This window comes from Hydra viridissima, unplaced genomic scaffold, assembly GCF_058129835.1.
Source record: "Hydra viridissima isolate aposymbiotic clone 2 unplaced genomic scaffold, HvirCarnegie_v1 scaffold_2, whole genome shotgun sequence".
In the NCBI taxonomy this organism is placed as follows: domain Eukaryota; kingdom Metazoa; phylum Cnidaria; class Hydrozoa; order Anthoathecata; family Hydridae; genus Hydra; species Hydra viridissima.
This window is the reverse complement of record NW_028324301.1, coordinates 7282842-7302263: the sequence shown is the minus strand read 5'-3', so window position 1 is coordinate 7302263 and position 19422 is coordinate 7282842. Positions and strand designations below refer to the sequence as shown.

The 19422-nt window shown below is 29.1% G+C and overlaps 2 protein-coding genes across 4 annotated transcripts; one reads left to right on the top strand and one right to left on the bottom strand.

Moving 5' to 3' along the window:
• Nucleotide 1: 1 nt before the first annotated feature.
• On the top strand, nucleotides 2-7459 carry LOC145184705 (uncharacterized). Of its 2 annotated transcripts, XM_090077528.1 has the most exons (15): nucleotides 2-212; nucleotides 391-469; nucleotides 580-777; nucleotides 1146-1269; nucleotides 1740-1836; nucleotides 1939-2007; nucleotides 3714-3927; nucleotides 4007-4081; nucleotides 4216-4335; nucleotides 4414-4530; nucleotides 4655-4789; nucleotides 4935-5171; nucleotides 5257-5427; nucleotides 6979-7079; nucleotides 7231-7459. In XM_090077528.1, exons 2-15 carry the CDS (start codon nucleotides 391-393, stop codon nucleotides 7363-7365), a joined length of 1872 nt encoding a protein of 623 aa, XP_089933654.1. In that variant the 5' UTR covers nucleotides 2-212; the 3' UTR covers nucleotides 7366-7459. The 2 variants fall into 2 exon arrangements, with proteins under 2 accessions (XP_089933654.1, XP_089933655.1); XM_090077529.1 differs by lacking the exons at nucleotides 2-212; nucleotides 391-469; nucleotides 580-777; ... (1 more) ...; nucleotides 1740-1836; nucleotides 1939-2007 and adding an exon at nucleotides 3465-3531.
• Nucleotides 7460-8717: 1258 nt separating this feature from the next.
• On the bottom strand, nucleotides 8718-14157 carry LOC145185950 (choline/ethanolamine transporter flvcr2b-like). 2 transcript variants are annotated; one of them, XM_090077540.1, is made up of 3 exons: nucleotides 14037-14157; nucleotides 10016-10202; nucleotides 8718-9891 (listed from the first exon to the last, which is right to left on the bottom strand). In XM_090077540.1, exon 3 carries the CDS (start codon nucleotides 9887-9889, stop codon nucleotides 8834-8836), a length of 1056 nt encoding a protein of 351 aa, XP_089933666.1. In that variant the 5' UTR covers nucleotides 9890-9891; nucleotides 10016-10202; nucleotides 14037-14157; the 3' UTR covers nucleotides 8718-8833. The 2 variants fall into 2 exon arrangements, with proteins under 2 accessions (XP_089933666.1, XP_089933665.1); XM_090077539.1 differs by having other exon boundaries at nucleotides 8718-10202.
• Between the last annotated feature and the right edge of the window lie 5265 nt (nucleotides 14158-19422).

The window sequence follows — 19422 nt, the reverse complement described above, 5'->3', positions numbered from 1 at the left end:
GGTATGTTAACTAAAAGTAAGGCTTCCTGAAAGAAACCCAAACATGTTGAAACAACTGCCCTTCTTTGTTTGTATTAAAAATATTACAGAATTTATCCGTTTGCTCAGTCATATTGATCCAGATGCTGCTGATGCATGGTTTAGTTTTAGAATAAAAGTCAGTTGCGTTAAACTGTTTTTAAAAGAAGTTTTTCTTTTTGACAAGGCTGAAGGTACCATGACTTTTTTTTTTCATCAGAAATTTCACTTTCTTGTGTTTTTTCTTCAAAAATCTTGAATTTTACTCATTTAAGAAGCTTATAGTAACTAGAGTAGTTGAAAATAGTTAAAGGTGAAGAAAAATCATTCTTATTGCGGGCAAATAGTTTCTAAAAATGTTTTTAACTTTAGATGTTGTTCATGGTGGTATTGTCCACAATCGCTGTACATTACGGAATGTGTTTGGTTGATCCTGTTTATGATAACGGATGTATGCTAGAAATAACAATAGTAAAAATAATAGTAATAATAATGATAGTAATAGTTAAACAATAACGATAAATATTAATATAAATTTTTATTTTTAAATTTGTTTTCTAGCCAAATACAGCAGTCCGCAACAAAAAGCTGATTTGAAATTCGGAGACATTATGTTGACAAAGAAACAAAAGTTAGCTCTGGAAAATGGAGAAGATATGGGGGGATCAAATTTAAACAGCAATGGTTACTCAGTTGTTGATGGGAATAATTTGAGGTGGACAGATGCTGTTATACCATATTCCATTGATTGTTCTCTTGGTAAAATTTTTAAAGTTTAAAATGTGAAAAATAGTAGCAGAATAACCCATGCGATCATTTTTTTGAGCGTGTGTTTTAATATAATGATTTTTAATAATCACTTTTAAATTTATTGCTAATTATAAACTTTTCTTTTTCTGTTGACAGAAAATAGAAAATTTTTATTCATTGTAGATTTTTTGTCTTTATCTAAACAAAAACTGTCTTTCGCTCAAAGTCTGATATATAGATCCCTAACGAAATGGCGCTTGATTAATATTCACTTCTAACTTCGGTTGTAAACAACGCGAAACAAGTTGCCTGAGTTTTTTATTGATTAAAAAAACCTTCATGCTAATGGCATGTGAAACTTTATCTTTGGATTATAGAGAACCTTCCTGATGCGGTGGAAGCAGTCACAAAAGCAATGGCAGAATGGGAGAATAAGACGTGTATCAGATTTGTTAAACGTACAAATGAGAAATATTTCCTCGAATTCTTTCGAAATACTCAGTAAGTTTGCACGTGAAAATCTTAACATATATTTAGCTCTTGGCTAAAAGATGTAAGAATGCGGCAGACCCATCGAGAGAGAGCGAGTGGGGAGTTTGCCCCGGTTAGGTGAGGTTACACCAATATGTGTAAAGAGGCTTTATTTTAAGTTTGTTGAATACTCTGTAATTTTTGGTAAAGAGACAAGTTTATATAACCTTTTTTTAAATAGGAAAAAAAAAGCTTTTATAAACTTTATTAAAACAATTAAACCCCCTACGCCTCCCCCTTCTCCCAAAAATAAAAAAAAGATCAAAGAAATATTTCCGGAAAGGCTGAAGACTGGAAATCCTTGCAGCACAATCTTGGGTCTTGAGGCCCACCAGAGTAAGTTGACCTCATTCATCCTCTCAACGGGTCTGAAATGCAAAAATACTTTTTTTTTATTTAAATTATGTGCTTATGACTGTGAAAGCTTTATGTAAATTTAGCTGCTGGGGAAATGTTGGTATGACATCATATACAAAAATTTCTGTTGGTGACGGTTGTGAATACCAGCATGTGAATACTCACGAAATCGGCCACGTGGTAATTTGAAGTATTTTTCACCAGTTTAAAATTTTCTTACATAATAACATTTGTATATAATGACAAGCTTCAAGGACAATACTCTTGCCTTTTAATTCTTAGGTTGGTTTTTACCACGAGCAAAATCGAGTAGATAGAGATCAGTGGATAAAAGTACACTGGGAGAACATTGTAAGTAAAAAAACGAAATCAAAGTTTGATATATAAATATTTGATATTTGAGGAAACCTGTTGTTCCTTAGACCATTATGTACCTTTAGTTACTGTGTACGGTAGGCCTACCATTAAAGGTTTTTGAAATGTAATGTGCCTTTTGAACTATAATTAATTACTAATATCACGTAATCTTAAATTTCATTGTTTTGTACCTTTTGCCAGTATTAAACATATATATATATATATATATATATATATATATATATATATATATATATGGCGCTACTCCACTTTCTCCCCCCCCCCCTAATTTTATGATTGATTCTGATAGAGAATTTTATGCTGATTAAGAATCGTATAAAAACATGGGTCTCAAAATCAACGGAAAGTGCTCTAATCTGATGTTGAAAGTACAAAAATATACCACAAATCGCTAATATTCGCCATCTTGAATTCACTAACTTTACGGTTGATATTGTTTTTAACCGCAAAACATTGCCAGCCTGGTTTTTACTATAAGGAATTTTTTCTGGTTTAATATAGATAGCGATTCCACGGCTCAACGAAAAACATCTGACGTTTGACAAAAAACACGAAATTTTCTTTTTATTTTCTTTTCTCTTTTTATAACAAGTATTTATTTATGTTTTTTTGAAGAATAGATTCTAAGGATTTGTATACAGAAATTATGTATATATATATCTATATTCCTTCGCATATTTTATGACGTTTTTTATTTTTATTTTCGCGACGTAAGAATCATTGTATATGTTTATTTGAATTATAAAAAAATCGTCTGGAATGGCTAATATAGACGCGTAAGTTCTTTCCAGAGCTATCAGGCAGACGATCGAGTTATAAAGTTATAAAACGTGTCGCTCTTGCGAAATTGCGATTCCTTCTTATGAAATTTAGTTTTGTAACAGAATTTACGATTATTTTTTCGGTTATTTTTTTTTTTTTGTTATTAAAGAAAAAAATTAATTGGAAAGACAAACTTTCATGGAGTAATAAAAAAGGGCTTTCTTAATGTTCTTTGCAAAAAATGTTCTTAATAATTTTGTGTGGCTATGAAAATAGCCGTTTTTTGATTTACACAACCTTAGGCATGAATTATAATGTATGTTACGTTTGATGGGTTAACTTGAAGTTTTAAAAGAAAGTCAATAGTTTTAAAGAATTATTTTTATAATTAAAAAATTTTTATCTTGTTTTAAAGTGAATTGTAAAATATAATCAATGAAAGAATTTTTCAACTTATTTGACAAAAGTTTTAAAAGACACTCATGCTAACAAACTAAGAATCCAGTTGAAGCAAATTGACGCGATAAGAGTAAATGCCATTGAATTTCATTACCTGGTAAGAGAAAAAAAATGCGGTCAATACACCTGATTATGAAACTTAACGCACCGGTTCTTTGTTCTTTTATTCGAAATCTTTTATATAAAAAATAAAAACCAGGCTGTTGATACTTTGAAAGGATAACTTTTAAACAAAAAAAAATCACTTTTCAAGATGGCGAATATTAGCGATTTGTGGTATATTTTTGTACTTTCGACATCAGATTAGAGCACTTTCCGTTGATTTTGAGACCCATGTTTTTATACGATTCTTAATCAGCATAAAATTCTCTATCAGAATCAATCATAAAATTAGGGGGGGGAGAAAGTGGAGTAGCGCCTATATATATATATATATATAACCTTAATTATTTGTTTAGGGTCAATTTAAGGATGCCTTTGATATTGTAAAAGAGACTAGCTCTTTAGGTGTTGATTATGACTATGCATCTATAATGCATTACCCATGGAATGCTTTCTCTTCAAATGGTAAAGATACAATTTCTCCAATAAGACCTCTAAATGGGAAAATACCTTACATAGAGCTCAGCAAAGATGACATCGAACAGGTTTCACGAATGTACAACTGTCCAGGTTTCTAGTTTAGTTTTTAAAATACATATGCAATTACTATTAAAATACATATGCAATTTATTTATCTTACTTTTTTTAGCAATTGAAAAAAAAAGAGCAATAGCAAGACAGAAAAAATATTTTGGAGATATCAGAGAGAGGAGGAATTTAGCAGGTGTATATTTGCAATATTGAACTTATATGTAAACATGTTACTTATTTAGTTGTAATTACATTTTGTGTTTATATGAAATTATTTTATATTAAATGAAAAGTGTTTAATCTAAAAAGGACTTTTTGTTTTTTTAGACTGCATTGATCAAAATAAATATTGTTCTGATTGGGCAAAAGCTGGCTATTGTTCAACTAGTTCTGTCACTGCAGAACTTTGTAAACTTAGTTGTGATTCTCCATCTTGTAAAGTCACTGGTAATTTTTAGACTAATAATGTAGTTTATTTTGTAAACTTTTTTGTAGCAGATTATTTAAACATCATTTAAACTTTAGCTAATGATTGTGTTGATCAAAGAACAGAATGTCCCGAATGGAAGTCTTGGGGTCATTGTTCATTGAATCCAACTGTAGCAAGAATGTGCACATTAAGTTGTAACCCTCAATGCAAAAGTATATATTCTTTTAGATTTGATATTCCAATCTTCAAATTATTTTTATGTTAAAATCTGTTTTTGAAGTTCATAAATTGCTTTCATTTTCAAAAAGAGCTAAAAGAAATTTTTAAAATACTTAGATGTGCTTCCCAAAACAACTTTATCCCCAACAGACAGTACTCCACCATCTGTAACAACAAATGGCAATGGGCATGAAACAAATCCTCCTACTGCTAACCCAACTGATACTCCAAAGAGATCTTTTATGGGTGTTGGTGAGTAAATCATATTTAAATAGAATTGCTTCAAACTTAAAGAATTGCTTAATACTTACTAGCATTGCTTCAAACTTAGTCTTCATCACATTCAGTTTTAAGTACTCATTTTTGTTGACTGACACCATCAGTTTAATCATCTTAGGTATTTTGTGTCAAAATGGACATGTTGAGTGTGAGAAATGGGCACAAAGAGGGGAATGTACCCACAATCCTGGGTGGATGGTTAAAAATTGTGCAATAGCATGCAATAATACTCGATGTGATAAAGAAGTTCCTAAACCTGCTGGAAAGTGTGCTGACCCTTTAGGCTTATCTTGGGATGGAACAGGTTACAAAATCCCTGATTCAGCTCTTTATTCTCCTGACAACTTAAAACCAGGTATTTTTTTAAATTTATTTTAGTTCATCATTTGTTTTTAAAATAATGAGGAAATTTCAAGTAAAAAAACATCTAAACTTGTTAGGGGATTGGGAGGCAAGTGCCCGGAATGCACGTTTATATTTTGAGGATGATCATCAAAAGAAGAGAATAGGAGCATGGTGTGCAGCAAGTCATGATCAAGTTGGATCTGCTGATGGCTACATACAGGTAGATTTTGGAAGCCAAAGAACTATCAACTATATTGCTACCCAAGGTAACTTATATTTGACAATATTCTAAAATGTTTTTAAAATTATTAAAGTTAAATTTCTAGCACAAATTAAGAACTTTTTGTTAGCCATTAAGTAATATCTTTATTTGTTGGTTTCTTTGTTTTCTGTTTCTAAAAGTTGTCTGTAAATACCTACGATTTCATACTTGGATCATTGCTATTGCTATCAAGAAGTCTTTCTTTAAGCGTTTTATGTGTATTAAGTGTTATTATCCCTGATTTTATCATAACTAATAGTTTTTAATAATATATTGCATGTAGGGATGGCAATCCCGAAATCCCGGGATTCCGTATAAATTGTTGATCCCGTAATCCCGGGATTTTTCACAAAAATTTCCCGGGATTTCGGGAATGTAATAAAAAAAGTAAAGATAAATAGGGATTAAGCTATTAACTTATTCGTACATCATAAAGTGTCTAGTAAATGCAGTCTTTGGTAAAATACTTGTTACATAGCTGTTTATTCTCTTTGCAATATTTTAATTAGTTTAATTTCGAATTTTCGGCTTCATTTTAATTACAAATCGTCGCACGAGAATTAGAGGGTTCTATCTGCTTTTTTTTTTATATTATAAGAATTTATTGATAAAAGCTGTAATTAACAATTAGTAATAAAAACAAGTTTAAAATTATAGAAATAATATTATCAGTTTAATTATGAAACATAAATTACAAAAAAGATGTATAGTTTTAATTATAAAAAATGACAGGACTACAACATTTTAACTGAGAAAAATTGAAAGTTAAATTTTCACAACAACAAAAAAAATTAGAACCCAATACTTCTTATGCGACGAAATGTATGCGTGATTCTAAAAAATTCTTCAACTATTCAAAGTGCTTTTTTTCAATTTTACAGTAACAGATTCAGTTTGAATTATAGATCTGATAAAGAAACGTAAATTGAAATAGTTTAAGAACTTTAGAAATTTAAAAAAAATTAGAACTTAAGTAAATATTTTTAACCTATAACCTATAAGGGTAGAACGTGTAACTGGGTTTTTATGCTTAAAAAATCGAACGCGATTAAACGACGAAAAGATTGACGCTTTCAGTTTTTTAAAGTGGTACTTTCAAAAATAAATAAAATTCTTGTATATTTATTTATATTCATATTATTTTTAATTATTATTTTTATTATATTGTGCTATCTTTTTAATGAATTGTTTTATAATTTCAATAACTTAGGTTCATTAGTAAATGAACTATTTTAGTTAACTAAAAAATGAAAAATGAATAATTTATTGTTAATACAATTATATTATCAATAAATTAATCACTTTTCAGCGTTTGATGATTACTTTGTTCTTCACATGCTTCACCGCAAATGATTGTTTCTGTTTTTTTATCAAATCCCGGGATTTCCCGGGGATAAATTACTCAACCCCGAAATCCCGGGATTTAGAATGTCCGGGATTTTGCCATCCCTAATTGCATGCAATAGAAACCTTGTGTCTGCCTGCAGCAGATTTTAGCACGTGTGTAAGTTAAATATAATCAGTCGTTTAGAAACCACACTGTTCGTTTGTTTAGGTCGTTTCAGGTATTTTGAAAGAGTCTCACAATTTCAAATACAATACAGCAATGATGGAACTACATTCAAAACATATTCTGAAGATGGCGTTGCATCAAAGGTATTGCAGAAATTTAACTGCTTACAAAAATTTAATTGATAAAATGATTTTTAAGTTTCTTGATTTAAATCGTCAACTTTTTGAATACGACGATGGCATAAAAATACTTTATGATAAAATACTGATGTAATAAGACTCTTAAATATTTTAGACATTCGAAGGTAACTGTGACCATCAAACGCCTGTTCTAAACAAATTTAAAACATCCATAGCTGCTAGATATGTTCGGTATATACCAGTCGAATCTAATTATCCTTGCGTAAGAATGGAGTTTTACGGATGTTAAATAGCATTGGCACAAAAAAATCAACGCAGTTTGTAAAATATGAAAAAGTTTTAAACAAAAAAAAGTTGTAGTTTTTAATAAATTTTAAACTTCACTAATCATCCCGCTACTTGTGTGTAAATAAAAATTAAACAATTTAAGGTTTAATATTCAATAACGGTGTGAAGAAGAATAACACTGTGAAGAAGAAAAATAAAAATTAGCGATTAGGAAAAGACGTACACACCAAGACTTATTTATTCTGTAATTTATATAAATGATAGTTAGACAAAGGAACAACTCTTAATAACTTAAATTAAAAAAATAACTTAAATGAGTTAATAAATGGTATGTAAATTTACTTACCAAATTGAACATACATAAAGCTCCAGAATTAATGAAGCTCTTATTTATATAGATTTTCAAATGAAGACTTTACAAAGTTCGCTCACTAATTTTTTACTTTCAAAGTAACAAATGTGGTGGTTAAATCATTTTAAAATACTTTATTAAATCTTACTTTCTTAATGATGGCGTTTATCTATCATGACATTTAAACGCAATCTTTGGAGCGAATCGTAAGACTCCAAAGCATATGAATTGAGAAACTTATCGGTTTAAAATTGTAAGATTCGATGTTTGTTTCAAATTGAATTTTTATTTTCTCAACAATCAAATTGTTAAAATTGGCGGTTGATTACAATATTCACAATCATTTTAGTACAATTTAGCTCAGTATCAATGATTCATTTGAACGCAGTTAAAAGATTGCAATTTTCCAGAACTATTTTAAGCCATCTATACAAATGTATAAGCATCGGCGTTTGGTTTTTCGGCTTTTAACGAATAATAGCGAATAAAATAAAAGCTTTTATATAAGTTGTATGAAATAAATCTAATTCAAAATAGTTTGTATATTTAGACATAAAGAAATAGGATTCCAGAAAATTGCATAACATCGCAAACCTTATGTTAATTTGTTTCAACCCTTCAAGACATTGTGCAGAGTTTTTTTTATTAAAACCGTACAATTATTTCTACAGCAACTTTTAACTCATATATTTATGTATGAAAATAAACTCGTCCCAACAAAACTTTGCTGTGTTTTAAACGTATAAAGAGTTCTATTTTAATAAACTTCAGAAAAATTTATCTTAAAAGAAATCCGTACTTTATTATTGTTAATCAAAAAACCGAGAAACTAAACGCCGGTTCTTACAAATTTATATACTTTATTAGATTGTATACTTAAGGAGAGATAAATTTTATGCATTTCGAAAATCTAATTATCGATCACTAATTGCATGTCAAGACATTGCAACATTTGATTTGTATCAAAAAATCTTTTAAAAATATAAATCTATTTAGCTGATACAATGAATTAAAATTTGAATGTAAATGTAAAAGGTTGATATTAAATATTTATTTACTTTTTTTTGGGAAATTACAAAAATATTGAAGTCTTATTTTAATTATTTTTTTACTCATTTTAATCTGTTGAAAGATTTACTGTTGAAAGTCTTTTTAACTCTGTTTTGGAACCACACGCAATTACAGTTGCTAGTAGGTAGAGTCCAGCCATAGAATAGAGTGCTATTTCAGAATAGCCAACACTAATTAAGTATCCCAAAACCATGTTAAAAAGTAAACCATATATACTTCCGAGAATTAAAACAAAAGCACTAGAAATTTCCTCTGGAACAGGATAAGTCATTTCTGCAGCTTGTTCAAGCCCTGATGCATAATACGGGTATCCAAACGCACCGAAGACTGAGAACATGATAAACGCTCCGAGAAAACTGTCAGTTTTAGTAAGTATTAATGCGAAGGCCATCCACGTTATTGTGGAGCTGAAGTTGAGAAATATTGCCATGCACTGATGTTTTTTAAATTTATCTATAACTATTCCTACAACTAGGCAACCAAAAATGCCTGCAATTGTGCAAAAGAAACCCATCCATCCTATGTAAACTTCGAAGCCAATTGGGTATTTCCACGTTAAATAAGAGTTAAGTAAAACGGAGAATGCAATAATAAGTCCGAAATTAATTGCATACGACTGAGACATGGCAAAGAAATATTTATCCTTTATAAGCATTAAAATGTATTGAAAATAGGATTTTTCATCTTCAACTTGAGTTAGAAATGAAGTAAGTTTAGAAGGTTCTTTTTGAAAAAAAACCATTGTGATTAAAAAAACAATAAAACAAAAGATAAATTGTGACAAGTAATAGGCTTTAATTTGTTCACTGACAACTTCTTTGTATTTCGGATCACTGGTGACTATAAGAGTAGGATGCAAAAAACCAAGTGCCACACCAAAAAGATTCATGAAAACACTAATAGCAGTAGCAGTTCCCCGCTCCTCCTTTTGAAACCATACCGATGATAGCAGACTAGGCATTTGTAATATTACACTATATCCGATTGATCCAATTATTTGACCTATAAGTACAAGAAAAAATGAATCTTGTCCGGAACCAGCATAATGAAACGCAGTTGCAATAGCGTTTAGACCAGATGCGATAACAAGGGTAGGCTGCATACCTAGTTTAAAAATTGAAAATGAACCAGGTAAAGCTAGAAATACATACACCACAAGGAAACAATTTGATGTCCATTCAATCAAAATGTCACTAACATTATAGTACTTTGCTGCTATACTACTTACGGAGCTGATCCCCATAAACAAGTCTCCTGCTATCATGTTATTTAGTGAGAACAAAAAAAGTATAAGCCATCGCTTTTTTTGCACATTTGGTGGGAAAAGTGGAGATTTTTGATTTTTTACTACTAAGTCATCTGAAAAACTATCCTCTGGAATTGAATGAGTCATCCTCCTTCTGCATAAAATGGCACTATAAACAAATTTATCAACACAAATTATATAAAACAAACGAACACCTTAAGAAAATACAGATTACCCCAATAACTATAACTATAAAACAACAATTAGAATAATATTGATTTTACTATTCTCGTCCTTAATAATTCATTCATTCCTACGAGTGTTTAATGTCAACCAAGTATGACAGTAAACAATAAAAAATAGAGGAAAAAATAGGAAACTTTAAGTTACGTGACGGTAAACAAGCTAAACGTTAAATGGGTAAAAAAACAATTACAGAAAGATGGTCAAAAAACCAACAGTAATAATTATTTTTTAAATGTTCTTTTCTTCTTCTGTAAAATCCCCAAAATGTTGGTTAGATAATTGGTTGTTAAACATTGACATACAGAAAAAAAAAGTTCTTAGGTGAAGTTTTAGTTTAGCATTGTAAATCGAGAGAAAAAAAAAAAGGAAATAACAACATCACAATTGCCACAATTGTTTAAAACGGTTATATTATTAAAGCTTGAAGGAAAATAATTAGGTTGATTGAATTAATAAGTTAAATATTTCTTTAAATAATTATTTTATTTATACAAACTTTGTTTATTTTAACGGTTATTTACTGGAACCATTATTTAAGGTGTCAAAAATAATTTTTAATTCTAATATTTAAATTAACACAGACTAACATGTTTTGATTGATGTAAGCACTTTTGAAGTGCTGAATCCAAAAAGGATATATTTTCTTGGATAGCTTAGCTTTAGATTTTTTGCAACAGGTGAGTAAGACATTTAAGAACCAAGTGTAAGTTAACAACCTTTTCTTTTATCTTTAGTTATTATTTTAATGATAACTAAAAATTAAAAAAAAGGTTGTTAGCTGACAGTAGATTTTTAGTGATTATTTTAACATTAATCATGGTAATTTTTACATTGACAATAGCAAATTTTCATACAATTCTTTCATGAAATTAGTAAAGATCAAATGCCATGCAGGATATGCAGAAACCATACTGAACACTTTTGTTATATATGTGATGAATTTAAGTTGGTAAATAACAGAAGATCTATTAAAGAAGTGGTCAAACAGACTTACTATACATATTTTAGAATGAAACTTAGTGATAATGACAAAACTTGGGCTCCTCACATTGTTCATGATGTTTTCAAAGCTCATTTGATACAAAAAAACCCACATTTGATCAATAGACATTTGATACAAAAAAAACCACAAAGTTCAATAATCCTAAAGTTTAAAGGGAGCTTTGTAATCATATGGATGATTATGAGGTGAATCAAAAAGAAAAGTTCAAATTGAAATGTTGTGAATAGAGAGAAAGTTAAATCTGTTAACGTTTAATCTTAATCAGGATCTGTACTTTGTTACGATGAAATTCCAGAATTTAGAATCTTCTTTTACTGAACTAACTGAGCATGAGCTTTTAGAAACCGAGACTCATTGAAATGACATTGTGTTGGTCAGGGACTTAAGTTTGTCAAAAAAAATCATGGTTTAAAGATAAAAATCTCTTTCAACAAGGACAAAAATTACTTTTTATTACATGAAAGATACTGAATTTGCCCTTTGATGAAAAAGATGACCTGGCTATTTACAAGGATATTCTCTTGGTTTTTATAAAGCCAATATGTTAGCCAAAAAGTATTTCCCAGCCATTGTTTCCTAAAAATTAAGTATGAAACTAGCCAAAAAACTACAAAAAAATTTTCTTAAAGCAAAACAGATAGCAAGTAAAGATACTTCAATATTCATAAAAAAAAGTAATTAGAATAAGACTTATAAAGCTGAAGATCCCAGAGTAAACAAAAAATAATGATAAAATCTATTATGAAAACCCAAAAAGGCATAGGTGCTAATTGGAACTTCATATAAAATATAAAAAATACCCACAATAGTAAATAAATTCTTAAATGATATTCAAAATAAAAAGATGAGAGATCTAGTCCACAAGCCCATAACCAATTTGTTTGACAGAAGAAGCTAGGATTTAAGCATGACCTTTAACTATATGAAAAAAATTCCAGTTTCTTTTTTTTCTCATTTATGAGAGAAATTAAATCTATTCAGGGCATGATGTAGACCTTTTTTACAATAAAAGATGAATGATCAACAAGTTTAGTATTTAAATCTACAAAAGTTAGTTGAGTATCTATCTATTTACCTTCTACGTATAATAGTGATTGTATAGAAAGGCTATGAATCTTTAAATGAGAGGTGATTTAAAAATTTATAAAGTTTTCAAAAGAGTTTAAATCTAGATTGATCTCTTAACAAGTTCTTTTAAGATTTGCTAAAAAGAACATAATTTTGCTAAGAGATTTTCTTTAAAGTGTTTCAAAAGCACTTTTGAAAAACTACAAACTTGCAAAATCTAGCAAAATTACAGCTTGGCAAAATCTAGCAAAACTAAATGAGAGACAACTCAATTATTAAAAGAAGCAAACTTCAATTCTGAAAAGCAAAAAGTTAACTTAAATTATCTTCAAATGTTGAGTAAATGGAACTTTGATTATATTTAGCAATGCTAAATGAGACAATTCAATTAATAGAAAAATGAGAGACGATTCAATATGTAAATTCAGGTGATTGAAAACAAAGTATTTTTTATTTATTGTTTATGAAAAATTGCTGTTTAAAATACAAAGAACTGGTATCCTTTTTATTTGTTAACCAAACAGAATTGATTAGTGTATGAATTCAAAAAACCTTTTGGCTCAGAGTTATAACCAAATATCTATTACTGTAAAACTAAGTAATCAACTTAACATTTTCTCCTTGAGTACAATCGTTCAACAATTTTTCTATTGCTTTATGTAATACTACATACTTGAAAAGAGAATTTTTGAATGATGTATTTTGATAAAACCAAGGAAGTTGATTTAGTGTTTAGAAAGTAACTTAATTATTCTTATAATACTTTATCAATTTGTATTGATATTTTTATACATGTATCTTGCTAATTGCTTGTTAAGATCTTCAACATCCTGCTGTAATCATGATAACAGTGATTAGATTAAGTTCTGTTAACATAAAATATGTCAGCTTTCATAACAATCTCTCAATGATGAAAAAGGTGAATATTAGTAATCTGTTAGGTTTTTTACCTTTATTTAGTTTTTAAGGCTAAGTTTTTTGTATTGCTCAAAAATAAAATGGATGTCGATTTTCTTCATTTCAAATCTTTCATAATCTGCAATTAAATATGAGGACAAAAGTAAAAAGTGCAATATCACAAAAAATAATTTAGTTAAATTTGAGAGTTTAAGAATTTAAGAAAGGATTGTTTTGATTTATCAACTTCTTTAATAAATCAAAACAATCAGAAGCTAGTGAAAAAGTTTCACTTTTTTGAAAAAAAATATTTTGAAACAAATTCTGATGTATGTAATTTATTACAATATTAAGGTTTTTAAAGAGACCATCATAGTTGCTGATGTAAATATAGTTTTCTGACATCTCAAAAATAAATGAGATGTCAGAAAGCTTTGTTTTTAAATTAAGATTTCAGAAAGCTTTGTTTTAGACCTCAAATTAATTTTTGTAAACATCTCAAAGAGTTCTAGATACCTTAAATAAGAGTTGCCAATTTGGAAAACTAAATCGAGTACTCAGAAAGATAAAAACAAATTATTAAAAAATGAATAAGTTTTTCAGTCATTTGTACATAACTTTAGTTAAACGGTTAAAATAAGTTACACTGCATTGAGGCACTCGATATAACGAGGCTAGCAATAAAATTATATTTGTGTATTTAAAACTAAAACTACTTATGACTGCGTATATTTAAAACTAAAACTGCTTATTTTAAAGATAATTAAAACAAAAAATAAACAACTTTACCAGAAAGTCTTTTTGTTGCTTTATTTTCAGATTGCCCAGGTCTTTGTGTACGTTATTTTTCGTCGGATTTCATAATCAGATTAAAATTCCGACATGCAATCGCCTATGATAAACACCAGAGTTGTTACGGCATAATATGTCTGGCATGCCAAATATGTCGACAGATCTGCCATGGCAGATCTGTCGACATATTTTCAGTAAGCATCTGCGTATCGTTATCGAAATATCGAAACTAACCGATATTTTTTACGATAATGGGTTTCGATATGAATTGGTATATCCGATATGTTACGATATGATTCCGATAAAATATCGTTTGGGTTCCGATATGCACGATATCATTATCGCTTTTAGCGATAAATATCGCATAATTTGTCGATAAAAATTGTATAACGATATTTTTGAGTTTCGATATGTACGATACGTTCCGATAAAATATCGTTTGGTTTTCAAAACTTTTCAATATTTTACAAAATTTTGTATTAGATATAACTAAATGTTAAGTTGTTTTATATTAGATATTTTACAATATTTTGTATTAGATTTAACTAAATGTTAAGTTAAAATATTTTGCAATATATTTTCTCAATTTATTGATTAAAATATTGATAAAAAATAATAATCGCCTATTTTTTAACGCCGTTTTTTAGATTAAGTTGTTAAAAACGGCTCAGGCAGTTAGGAGAACAATCCAACTGTTTATTTTTTTAAATAAAAACATACCGTGGTGTGACCTAACAAAGTCCTATGCTTTAAGAAAGTCCTAAATTAAAAATTGACAAATTTCGTATATATAAAAGAATCATTTGCGGAAAATAACTCTGTTGTTTAAACTAGATATCTAGTTAGATAAAATAACTAAATTTTTTTCTTTAAATGTTTATTTTATGTATACGAAACTTGTCATTTCTTAAATTAGGACTTTCTTAAAGCATAGGACTTTGTTAGGTCACACTACGGTAAGCGCTCCAAAATATTTTTATTTTTTTAAAAAAGAAAAAGTTATTCTTTAAATATTCGTAACAATTGTGGTTTATTCGATTAAAACTCATTATTAAAGTCCGCTTCTAGCTGAAATGTTGCCGCTAATTGTAGCGAATGGAAACTTTCGCTACCGGTTTCGGCCGAAACCGAATTCAAAATTTCTGCTTCGACAACCTTTTACTTATTCTGTTTCGGGCAAAATTACGGTTCAAACTACTACTGTAATGAACCAAAACTTTTTATAGGGAGGTTTTTTCTTTAAGTTTAGAAAACTTGTTTTTATTTAGTGTGGGATCATGATGATTTCCTAATTATATTGATGTTTTAATCGTTTGTGGGTAAATCAATTATCAATTACAAAAATTGAAGTAATTATTAATTGAAATCACGTGACAATTGAATCAAGTTACTATTCTCAAATCATTCTTTAAGCGATCATCAAATATTAAAATATTTTCACATGTTCTATTTTTTATCAAATCATGTTACATACTGATCGTTTAAATGCCTTATGTCCCATAAACCATTACAAAAACAAATCTATTTTGTTTTTTCAAATATTTATTTATTCAAACAAATTTGAATGATAAAAAAATGTCATAGTTATGGAGTTTTTGAAGATTTTTGTTATTATTATCATATATATATATATATATATATATATATATATATATATATATATATATATATATATATATATATATATATATATATATATATATATATATGGGCAATTCCACGGCGGAAACTGAAAAAGCAGTCAAATTTTAAACTATTTTTTGTCAGTTTTTAACAAATGAATATTGATGTAGACACATGAAATTTTATTTAAAATATACCTTTAGTTCTAAAATAAATGTATTTAAGTCATTTTTATGGCTCCGAAAGTTACGGTTTTTCTCATTGATGCATGTTAAAAAAGTACCACTGTAAAATGTTATTTTACCCATGATTTTTTTTGTATATTCCGAAATATTTTAAAGTGATAATGGAGCTAAGATGTTCAATTTCTTGTTGGTCAGATTTTTTTCTTTAAAAGATAAATATATTTCAAAAAAATAATAAAATAACTTTTGCAATTTTCATGTAACGTAAGTTAACAAAAACATGATCATGTTCTGTTTTTTCGAAAATTTAATTTGAAAACTTAAATTTTGTAATATTATATGTGAAAGAATATTAAATCTTATATTTATACATTAAGATTTTTGAATAACGATGCTTAGTTAAGGCACATTTTCATTTTGAATTTGTGTAACGTAAGTTAAAACTACATTTATTTCCAAAAGTTTTAGCGCTTTTTTCGTAAAGTTTTTTAACATAAAAAAAACGATTTTAATCGCAACTCCCAAGGGGTTTGAAAAAAACAAAAAATTTTTAAAGTTACGGTTGTTTATAAAGACGAAAACTATTTTACATCGCAATTCCTTAAAGGTTTTTTTTTTTTATTCTTTATATGCCAATAAGTTTTGATTAATTAAAAGTTATTCAAGCAAAACTTAGCAAAATTTGCTTTGCATTTTAAAATGGCTAAAAGTTCTAAACAGAGAGTTAAAACTTATCAAGCTGCTTATCGCCAGCGTGATTCCGAACGGAAAAAATATATGAATGCTGATCACCAAAAAGCTCATCGTCAACGAATAAAACAAGATCCGGAAAAAAAAATGAAAGAAAGAGAAAAAATAAAGGAAAGAGTCCGAAAGTATCGAATCAAAAAGAAATTCTGCAAAAACAGTTAATTTTTCTACCATTATGAGTGTTCAAACAAAAGGGAAATTGCTCAAGAAAGTCCAGAAATCATTGCCCAAAGATCCCGCACAACGTTACGAAGTCCTAGCCACATTGCTGAATGGATCATTCAACAAAGAAACTACTCTTCCATTAAATAGCGTGAATAATCCAGCTTTAACTGAAGTAGAAATAAAAGTAAAAAGGTTCTACTGCGAAGATGACATTAGTCGACTGTTTCCAAATGTTAGGGACTTTGTATCAGTAATTGAAAATGGAAAGAAGATTAAGATCCAAGTTCGTCACCTTCTTTTAACCATGAAAGAAGCGTACCAACTTTTTAAACATGATCACTTAGATATCAAGATCGGATTAAGCAGGTTTTGTGAACTACGACCAGTAAACGTTCGATCTATCGCAAATTTGCCTCATAATGTATGCGTTTGTACTTACCACGAAAATATGCGATTTGCTTTGGATTCCTTGGTGAAAGTTGATCGTTTACTGTTGTCTAACATTAAAATTGGGAAAGATATGTCTCAAAATTTTGTTTGTAAGGACTCATTAAACGATTGTTTCTACAACAAATGCAACAAATGCAAAGATCTAAAGTTTTTCCAGCAATTCCTGGCCACCATTGAACCCCTTAACTTTGAAACAAGTTGGTACCAATGGCAGAAACCAAATGAAAAGCGTTACGCTGTAATCGAAAAAGTTAAAAAGTTTGGAAGTGGTAAAGAATTGATTGCTCACATTATGAGTATGAGAGAAAAATTCACAACTCATGCCAATATCAAGGGTAACCAATCTAAATGTTTTAAAATAAGCATTACTAAATCCATGAATCCATCATTGAATGTTGCTACTATTCAGGTTGACTATGCAGAAAATTTTAAGTGTTTTAGTCAGAATGAGCCTCAAGCAGCACACTATGGCCAAAATCAAATTTCTCTTTTAACTGCAGCTATTTGGCAAAAAAATCTTAAAACTTTCACCATTGCATCTGACTCTCTGGATCACACAAAGACCTCCTTAATTGCAAATTTGGATAAGTTATTGGAGTTTATTTCATTTAATACCCAAGAAATTCACATTTTTAGCGGTAATGCTACATCGCAGTTTAAAAATAAAGTCGTGATGAGCGCAATAATGCACTTTGAAAAGAAATTTAACAGAATAATATTTTGGCATTTTTTTGCAGCAATGCACGGCAAAGGAGTTGTCGATGGCGTTGGGGCTACTGTAAAGCGTTTGGCAACCAACAGAGTAAAGTCTGGAAAAATTGAAATCCAATCAGCTAATGATTTTGTGAATGCTATTTAAGACATAAATGTTAAAGTTCTATATTTGTCAGAGGAAGAAAAGTCAGCGCGCAATTGTGCACTCAAACTATCTCAAATTATCCAGCAAGCCAAAAAAGTGAAAGATATCTCTAAATCCCACTACTTTTATGTCGGTAAGAGCCAGATCATAGCGGAAAAAACTTCACCGTGACGTATTTAGTATTTAAAACAAATAAAAAGATGTAACCATTTTCATTTTAAATTATATTCTTATTCACTTTATAATTTTGTTTTCCTAAAACAAATGGTTTGTAAATGGAATTAAGGGGGCGTCCTTAAAGTATGTCACCCAATATTTGTCAATTTTAACCCTTGCCTCCTGTCACAAACGATCAGATATACATGCACCCCTCTCTCATTAAAAGTATGTCGCATATTTCAGCACACACACACACCCCCCCCCCCCCAAAAAAAAAAAAATAATAATAATAATAACACAAAACAACCAACAGCAAGCAAACATTTTTTCACGTTATTGAAACTAAATGAAATTAAATATTTTGATTCCATCCATTTTGGTGTTTTCAAAGTTGTTCGAGCAGTTTTAGCGTCAAAATCTTTTTAAAAGATTTTAATGTTCTCTCGCCAGCCGAATAAACAAGAGGGGACGTTTATTAATTCCTTAATTTTTTTCCGAATCCTCGGAGCTTATTAGGACCCCCCCCCACCCCCCCCACCCCCCCGTTTAATAATTTTGAAGCAATATAAAATATTTTCTTATTTTTTTACTTTGAGAAAAAGTTTCTCTCAATATTAGATGAAAATATGAACAACCAACCAATAAAAATATTTTAAGCTTTTTAAAACTTTGACCTTCCCGTTTTATTAAACGTTATTATTAAAGTTTATTAGATTTTAGAAAAGTTTCCGACCCTCCTGTTTATTAAGACCCCACCCCCTCCCGTTTATTCAGCAGGGGAGAGTAAATAGTTAGCAGCATTTTAAAAAATTAAGCGGGCACATAAAAATTATAAGCGTAAGTAAAATTTTCGAATAACTGTAACATTTTCTTATTTGAATAACTCAATAAAAATTAATAAAGTTGTCATACCAAATGTAATTTTTTAAGTTGCTCTTGCGCTTCGGAAAAAAAGTGTTAACAATTTAAAAACTTCATTAATATCTACAAAAAAATCTGTCAGTAGAGAGTCACCAGTTATTGAAAATTACTTTTGTTAATTACTTTGAATGAATGAGTTTTAATACAACTGCCGTTCTTTTGTTACATAACTCTAAAAAATCTATCACGAAATAATAGATATAAAAATTCCACGAAAATAATCGCAAGGTAACGTAAGTGATGTAACGTAAGTTAAAAACCTAGTATCAAG

Coding starts and splice junctions, on each gene's coding strand:
- LOC145184705 (XM_090077528.1), top strand. CDS start 391: ATGTTGTTCATGGTGGTATTGTCCACAATCGCTGTACATTACGGAATG. Junction 470..579: donor TCCTGTTTATGATAACGGAT/GTATGCTAGAAA, acceptor TTTGTTTTCTAG/CCAAATACAGCAGTCCGCAA. Junction 4,531..4,654: donor TTGTAACCCTCAATGCAAAA/GTATATATTCTT, acceptor TAAAATACTTAG/ATGTGCTTCCCAAAACAACT.
- LOC145185950 (XM_090077539.1), bottom strand. CDS start 10,180: ATGACTCATTCAATTCCAGAGGATAGTTTTTCAGATGACTTAGTAGTA.